The 8,543-nt window shown below is 37.8% G+C and overlaps 2 protein-coding genes across 2 annotated transcripts; one reads left to right on the top strand and one right to left on the bottom strand.

Moving 5' to 3' along the window:
* The first annotated feature begins 616 nt into the window (after positions 1-616).
* Positions 617-5,419, top strand: LOC116301269 (putative 4-coumarate--CoA ligase 3). The gene is made up of 7 exons (XM_031710305.2): positions 617-838; positions 1,439-2,134; positions 2,460-2,637; positions 3,112-3,212; positions 4,027-4,108; positions 4,293-4,438; positions 4,638-5,419. Exons 1-7 carry the CDS (start codon positions 731-733, stop codon positions 4,941-4,943), a joined length of 1,617 nt encoding a protein of 538 aa, XP_031566165.2. The 5' UTR covers positions 617-730; the 3' UTR covers positions 4,944-5,419.
* A 637-nt stretch (positions 5,420-6,056) lies between these two features.
* LOC116301278 (ADP-ribosylation factor-like protein 2) lies at positions 6,057-8,530 on the bottom strand. The gene is made up of 5 exons (XM_031710317.2): positions 8,336-8,530; positions 7,909-8,019; positions 7,159-7,321; positions 6,953-7,033; positions 6,057-6,286 (listed from the first exon to the last, which is right to left on the bottom strand). Exons 1-5 carry the CDS (start codon positions 8,398-8,400, stop codon positions 6,152-6,154), a joined length of 555 nt encoding a protein of 184 aa, XP_031566177.1. The 5' UTR covers positions 8,401-8,530; the 3' UTR covers positions 6,057-6,151.
* Between the last annotated feature and the right edge of the window lie 13 nt (positions 8,531-8,543).

Below are 8,543 nucleotides of genomic sequence, written 5' to 3'. Positions count from 1 at the left end.
TTACGCAGGTTGAGGGTGCGGAATCAACTTGGCGTAATTTTATCTTCATACTACTTTACTATTACTCTTTTTATTCTTATTGTCCAAGTATTAGCGTTCGAACCACATAATGCTCTTACGAAACCACAGGAAGCCCACATCTTCAGCTTGAAACTTATTTTAATCTTTCGTTATTTTTATTTATTGGTTTTTTAATTATCATATAATCATATTACTAGTGGGAGTGCTTACAGAAGAACTGGATAAGTATTTAATAATTATTATGCATTATTATCATCATCACACCGTCATCATCATTATAAAATAAAATACAAGTTCCTATTACTCACTTTTAAAGCTCTTCATCAGTCTCAAACTACATAAAGAATATGATTACTTCCTTCAAACCTTCAAATATATTATTATCATTATTATTATTATTATTACTATTATTATTATTGTTATTATTATTAGAGTGCAAACAATATATCCGTGAAACACTAATTACTAAATTGTTCAAAATAGTGCTAGTTAAACAAAAGAAAACAATAGAATTAGCATAAAGTAGTATGAGTTAGTATTACTGATATTTCACGGATATATTGTTTACACTCTATTATTATTATTACTATTATTTCTGTATTATGACATGTTAAGACGGTTCGTTTGAGATCACTTGATACAGAGGGGAGGATACAGTTGGGTTACCTGTGGTGTTCCTGGGAGCAGCTCGTACAGGGTACTAATAAAGATGGCGTTGGTACATAGTGAGTACAATGTTGTTATCCCGGAGGAGGTCAAATCTTTTCCTCGTATGGTCCTAAAGAGATTCAAACAACTTGGGGATAAAGTTGCTATAGTAAGTTTTAAGTATAGATTCCTTTTTGTAAATTTGTCTATTTGCAAATGTCATGTATAATAGCATTTGGATAAATATCCTCTGATCTAGCTAAAAAGAGCGTAAAATCATGGAAAATTACCATATTAAACCTAGCCTTTCGACGTAACTGATCCTTATGTAGATATTGTTCATGCTTTAGAAGATCGTGCCAAGTGTTTTCCAGAGATCGTTTAAAACAGAATATCTTAACTGATTGTGCAATCACACTATTCCAGTTATTAAGTTTTGATAGGAATGCTGCATATTGCACAATAGACGTCATAGTGAAAAGCTTACATGCAAGCAGAATCATTTTTATTATATTATTTTATAATTTTGTAGCCTGGGTGCAGACAGAATTTAACTGCCATTAAGACTGCAGTTAAATTCGTTTTGCATGCAGGCTTTAATTTTGATGATAATTTAATACTGCACAAGTAATCATTTGTGTAGTTTTGGACTAATGATGCTCCCCCCCCCTACCTACCAAAAATGAAGGTTCCTCCCCTGAAGAAGCATGCTCCCCCAAACAAACATGCTCTTCTTGAATTATTAATAATGGGTTAATGTTTTTATCAGGTTGATAGTGTATCAGGTCGATCCTACACATTCAACCAGCTCAAGATAATGATTTCCAAATGTGGTTCTGCACTTTTACGCAGAGGTTTCAAGTCAAAAGATGTGTTAGCTATCATCTTACCTAACATCCCGGAGTTTCCTATTGTGCTTTATGGTGTGATATCGATTGGAGGTACTGCGACAACACTCAACCCTATTTACACTGTTGACGAACTCGCGTACCAGCTCAAGGACTCTGGTGCAGCGTACATTGTAACCATTCCTCAACTTGTCGAAAAAGTAAACAATGCTGCAAAGAAAGTAGGAATCAAAGAGGTGTTTGTGTTTGGTGAAGCAGAAGGATTTGAGTCCTTTTCTAACCTGGTGTTAAGTGATGATGGCTCTCGTTTTCAAATATATGATCCTGTTGACTGGAAAGATGAAGTTGTATTTCTACCCTATTCAAGTGGAACCACAGGGCTGCCAAAAGGAGTTATGCTCACTCATTACAACATGATCGCACATACATCAATGGCTACTCATGTATCATTTCTGTCAGTACCAGAAAGTGGTGGAGTTATGCTTGGTTTGCTGCCCATGTTTCATAGCTATGGCCTTGGGGTTTTATTAGGTTTAGCACTGTATAGTGGATTCAAGATTGTCTGTGTAATTGGTTTTGAACCAGAGTCATTCCTAATGGCAATTCAGAAGTATAGGGTATGTGCATAATAACCTCTTATGATTAGAATCCTTTGCCCAATCCTTGGGTGTTTCACTTTAATCTTGGCCTCCAGAACTAATACATCAATTGAATATACATACCATCCCATATTGCTTTGCACTGTCAGTACCATGCCTCCCTGTACTGGATTGTAAAAAGGGTGAATAGTACTATCCAACAGATAAATCCTATCCAGTGGATACATTTATTGGATAACAGTATCGATTAATTCACTGAATAAGGATTTATCCATCAGACAACACAATCCAAGCTTCATACAAATGGGCCCATACGTTAGTATTAAATTTCTTTTAATTTCAGATTGATACTCTGTGTATAGTACCCCCCATAGCACTGTTTCTTGCTAAGCACCCTTTGGTTGAAAAGTTTGACTTGACTTGTGTTGAGAATATCTTATGTGGTGCAGCACCCCTTGGCAGGGACTTGATAATCCAGCTTAAACAACGTTTGCCACGTACAGACATCATTATCAGGCAAGGTAATTTATAGCAACTTCGACAGCCAAATTTTTTTTTTACATTAACAGAATGTAAGCAAGCTGGTTATCTTTTGCTCCATATTTCACTCCAGCCCACTGTTGTTCTCTCTCTTCCCATATTTCAATCCTACACAATGCTCCTCTTCTGTTTATTCCTCTAATTATTTCTGTTTTTTTTTCTTTTTTGTCCCTTCTTTTCTGTACCCTTTTCTCTTTCATCATTTCTATCCTATGCCATGGTTTCTTTTGCTCCTTCTCCTATTCTGTGCATCTTTCCTAGTTCCTTTGACTCATCCTTTTCCAGCCTATTCTATTCTTTTCCTTTCTATCCCATACCCTAGTTGGCCCAATCCCTTCATTCCTCCTCCCTTCTCTATTCCAAAATGCTACCTCTTATCTACTGACTATGTTTGTATCTGATCATTAAAAAAGGGAGTGATTATGTTAAACACACTGTCTGATATCATTGTATAGGATATGGACTGACGGAAACCTCTCCTTCTTGTATGGCATCCACACCTGATCTCGTCAAGCCTGGCTCGGTTGGAGTGCTCTTACCAAATCTTAAAGCCAAGGCATGTACACTTGTGTACACTTTAAAAATTGCACTTAGAGTGAACGCCATTGATATTCTATGAAACAAAAAAAAAGATGCATTGTCAAGCTCGTGAGGATAAGCCAATGAGTAAACAAGAAGGGTGGGCAGGGGGGAGCAACTCCTTCTCTTAGCTGGTTCATGCCAAGTGACACATATGCATAATTAATGATGCCTTAAATAATGCCAATTACGTCATCTGGAAGTCTAATGAATATTCATAGGATTAGAATAGTGGATATTACTGGAGCAAAACATTGGGAACAAAAGCAAATACCTGTACGTGTTTTTGTTTGGTTCATGCCTGGAGTAATCCTGAGCTATTTTCAACTATTAATGGTTGATAACTAAATACTTTTATATATGTGCAGGGGCCGATCCAGGATTTTTTCAAAGGGGGGGTTGTAGCATTGATTGAGGTACTTGTTTGGCGGGAAAGTAGCATAGGGTTCCCCAAATGGAAGTAAGCTTATGATAATGATTATTTGCTGCAGGCGAGCATGGTTGTTTCAGGTCCCACACACCGTGTATAGAAAAAAAAGGGAGGGAAATGTGTTCAGCACCCCTGTTTTAATAAAACTCGCGATGCTGTTGGTGTTGTCATGAAAAAAAAAAATCACAATGGCTCTCATAGGGGGGGTTGCAACCCCCAAAACTCACCCCTAGATCCGCCACTGATGTGCTACATGGCTAGTAATCATTCACAAATATATGGTGTCCACTTATAATTCTTTTTGCTGTTAGAATTAACACCAAAAAATCATATTGAAAATAAGTATTTTTACTGCCGTTAGGTGATAGATCTCAAGTCAGGGGCCATCCTAGGACCAGAACAGGATGGAGAAATCTGTATAGCTGGTCCTAATGTCATGAAAGGTATTAAATTTGTGAGATTTGCAAAGGGAATTTTTATTCAGAAGAATTTTCAGAAAATCCATAGAGACAGGGTCAAGTCAAGAGTGGTGTATCAGTACATATGGTGCATTCACCTCTGGGGTCTTGAATTAAATTTCTTTTAGGTTTTGAATATCATATGATAAGGATTGTACTTCTTCAATAGGATACCTGAATAAACCAGAAGCTACAGCTAATACCATAGACAAGGACGGGTGGCTGCATACTGGTGACATAGGCCATTATGATAAAGATGGACACTTCTACATTGTGGATAGAGTCAAAGAACTCATCAAATACAAAGGATTCCAGGTAAGACAGGCATTACAACTAAATGTGAAGAGTATGCGCATATATTGCATAGTTTTAGAGAGCAAAAAAAAGTTTCCATCAGATGGGGGCTTTCAATCTTCATGGGGATTGGTGGGGCAAATTGAGAGGAAGGCCTTGATACCCACCAGTAATATTTTTAAGAATTGTAAGATTTTTTTCTTTTTCTTTCCAATGAAAGGTCCCACCAGCAGAACTAGAGTCTGTACTTCTGTCCCATCCACAAATAAGTGATGCAGCAGTGATAGGAGTGCCTAATGTTGAAGCTGGTGAGCTCCCTAAAGCATTCGTTGTCACACGATCAAACATATCTGAGAAGGAAGTCATGGATTTTGTTGCTAAGAAGGTTGCACCTCACAAAAAGTTGAGAGGAGGAGTGGAAATGGTCGAGAGTATTCCAAAAAATGCGAGTGGGAAGATTATGCGACGTCAACTGAGAGATCAAGAGAGGAAGAAAGTTGCAGCCCAGACAAAACACAAACTATAACTTGTGAAAGTGACAAATGAAATTTAACCATGCATGATTGGTATGCCAATATCAAAGTAGATGGCATTTCCATACTATTTTAAAAAGAAATTTATACTCAAATGACATGACATGCCATAAAATGCTCTACTTAACATAAATAGCCGTACAAAAATAGTATCTTATTCTCAGCAATCTCCCCTGTGCTATATGGAATGAACAGCGAATGTGAATAAGGAAAGAAAAGAAAAAAATTATATTCCGGATATGTTGACTGCATAGGGATACAAGAGAGACAGCTTGTCTACAACCTGCTCAGTACAGCCTTCAATCTCGAAGTGTATTGGGTGGTGTGGTCTCATCTCTTATATGTGCTTGGTGAGACCACTGATGATAGTTTGGAATAACTCGAATTCATTCATTTTCTTAACAATTTTCAGAACATTTTTGTAGACATTTTGATGAATAAATGAAGCAATGAATACAATGGTCAATAACTTGTGTGTTATATTTTGGGAAGAACACTCAATTCAGTAGAACATGGTTCTAATGCATTTATTTGCCTGAACAACATGTTTGCATTGCATTACAATCATGTGGCTAACTGGTCTTATAGCTAGTGATCCTAAGAATGATCTTCGTATAGCCAAATGGATGGTAATACAGGTGTAATTAAAGATGATACCTTTCCTCTATTATCACTTCATTAAGTCATTTTAAAAATAATTATCATCTATTTGTCATGGCTTTATTTTGGGCTAAAATGATTGTTAACCATTTATTGACCATCCCTTGGCAAGCTGTCAACCCCGGGGGGGGGGGGGGGGGGGGGGAGGGTACCCTATATTCCCTATATTGGTATGTGCGCCAAACAGGATATGGTTTTCAGAGATTCTACCCTGGAACAGGGTATATAAAATCGTGCTCGCTCTGGAACAGGGTATATGAAATCACACTCTCCTCTCTGGAACAGGGTTTTCAGCGATCTTGCTCTGGAACAGGGTATGAATTTCAGCGATTTTTACTCTGGAACAGGGTCAGGGTTCAGAGGGCTCAGTGGCACATCCCTACCCTAAACGGGCAAGAGTACCCCCCTAGGCTGTCAACCAACTATTGGGTAATGACCAAGAGGTGTAGAGGTTGCTCTTGTTTACTCACTCATACAGGAAAATAAAATCTACAGCATTTATGCTATTTCAATGCCATCATAATAACAATAATATTATTAATCAATCCAAAGTAAATATCCTCGAGGCAATATCTGTTATTAGCCAGTCAATGCCTTCCAGTAATTTTTCTCCAGTAACTGCGCTGCATCCCTGGATCTGCCAATGATGACTTTTGATGGAATCGAGGTTAAGTGCCTGAAGAAAAAAAAGTTTGAAAATCAATCAGTATTTTCTCTAACAAATTATTTAAAACATCAATTTTATCCAACCCTGAAAATATCTTTGTGCTGATCTATGTCACGGCACAGCTAATTTGCAGATTGAACCAGGGTGAAATCAACATTTGTGTTGATCTAAGTCAGGGCACAGCTAATTTGCAGGTTGAACCAGGGCGAAATCAACATTTGTGCTGATCTAAGTCAGGGCACAGCTAATTTGCAGGTTGAACTAGGGCGAAATCAACATTTGTGCTAATCTAAGCCAGGGCACAGCTAATTAACAGATTGAATTGAAGTTTAGGGTGTTGGGTTTTGTGGATTAGGAAGACTTGAACCAAAACAAAACCCTTGAATTAAGGGAGACACTCAACAAACTCTTCTCACATGATCCTGAGTCCAGGAATCAAACCTGAGACTCCAGAGGTGAGAGGTGAGTGTACTACCCCTACATCACCCTTGGTTCACTAATATATGTGATGTTGAGTCCAGGAATCAAACCTGAGCCTCCAGAGGTGAGAGGTTAGTGCACTAACGCACCACCCTCATTTCTAAGAAGACTCCCAGGACTTTCCTAACCCTTATAAGAGAAGAATCATAGCACATTTTATGGAGTCCTCGCAATCTATTTTTTATGGAACAGTACCTGTTTTATATCCTCTGCTGATAATGAACCAGGCAAGTCCTGCTTGTTAGCAAACACCAGTAGTGTTGCCCCAGCTAGTCTCTAAAAATAACAGACAGTTAAATCAAAATAATAATAATTACAACAAAGACCATGTAGTGCCAACTCTTGGCCCCACGACAAAGTGACTCCAGGGTTTATTACTGAAGTGGAGGGGATGATCTCACCTCTTCAACTAAAAGTCCCTGCAATTCATTTCTACAATCAGCAATTCTTCTTTTATCAGCACTGTCAACCACCCATATTAGACCATCTGTCGTCTCAAAATAATTCCTCCAGTATGATCGTAAGGACCTCTGGCCTCCAACATCCCAAACATTTAGCTTGAAACTGAAGTGAGAGAAAATTTTTAGTGCAACTCAAGCTGGAGACAGAAGTGGCAAAAAGTAGGTTTATCTATTTCACTCCAACCATTACTATGCATTGTGGTTGGGTGATTAACATAAAAACAATGGGAAAGCATTTTGTTTCTACAGTTTGTCATACCTTGCAAATTTGCACATACAGTAAGTAAGTACAAAGTAGAATGATTCCCACTTAAAGTGGTTTTCAGATGAGTGGGAAAAGATATGAAAAATTCATATCATATCCATCCATCTGGTAGATGATGGGAGGCCATTATAATGTTACAGCATGTCATACCAAGTATGCGCTATAAGTTAGTACTTTAACTGTGCATTACGTTTACCACTGATATGACAACTACTGTCAGAACTAAATAATGCATGGTAAGATACAAGATCGGCACCCCAGATACCCTGTCCACCAGCCTATAAATAGCTAACCAATGGTTGTGACTTAACAAACAGCCATGAACAGTCAACAAACAGGCATGAAATGTCCAACCATCAATCGACAGGGCATCTGGGGCACTGATCTCGATATTCACCAACGATGTAGTTTTCTCTCATACTTACTCTCTATGTTCTAGCGTCTTGATATTAAACCCTAAAGTAGGTTCTATTGTATTGATGTCTTCACCATTAAATTTCTTCAGAATTGTAGTTTTACCAGCATTATCTAAACCTCTGATGATGGTATATTTAGTCAAAGAAAATACAAATGTAACTGTATCTAATCTGTGAATTGAAACCAGAATAACATGAAAAGGCAAACTAGAAGAAGGGATGTAGATCTGCTTTGGGCCTTTCATCCATCCCTTTACAATCTGTCTAGTTCAAGGGCTGCTTCTCTTGAAAAGATCCTTAGACAGAGAGATATAATATTTTGTGTCTGTGAATAACCCCAAGGCATATTAGAATATTTTTCAATTGTTTTCGAATGTTTACAGTCGATCTAAAGTACGAATGTCAAAATGTACAAGCTCAGTATACTCAAGGATACAACATCAAAATCCGAACTTCCTTTTCCTTCTGTTTCATTTTCTTCAGTATCGTGAGTAGCCCCATGATTCAGCTGCTAATTTAGTCCTAAAATAATCTACTTTGACGATGGAATAAATATATAAATGTAAAAAGAGGGACGTCTTACTTTGAAACCCAATTAGTGGCCGCCATTTTGATTTATTTTGGACCGCTGCCCAACACAGGAA

Source organism: Actinia tenebrosa, unplaced genomic scaffold (assembly GCF_029948245.1).
Source record: "Actinia tenebrosa isolate PJP-AT-01 unplaced genomic scaffold, QUT_ActTen_1.0 PGA_scaffold8__29_contigs__length_14323225, whole genome shotgun sequence".
Lineage (NCBI taxonomy): Eukaryota > Metazoa > Cnidaria > Anthozoa > Actiniaria > Actiniidae > Actinia > Actinia tenebrosa.
The sequence above is the reverse complement of the archived record's forward strand: the minus strand, read 5'-3'. Positions and strand labels throughout refer to the sequence as shown.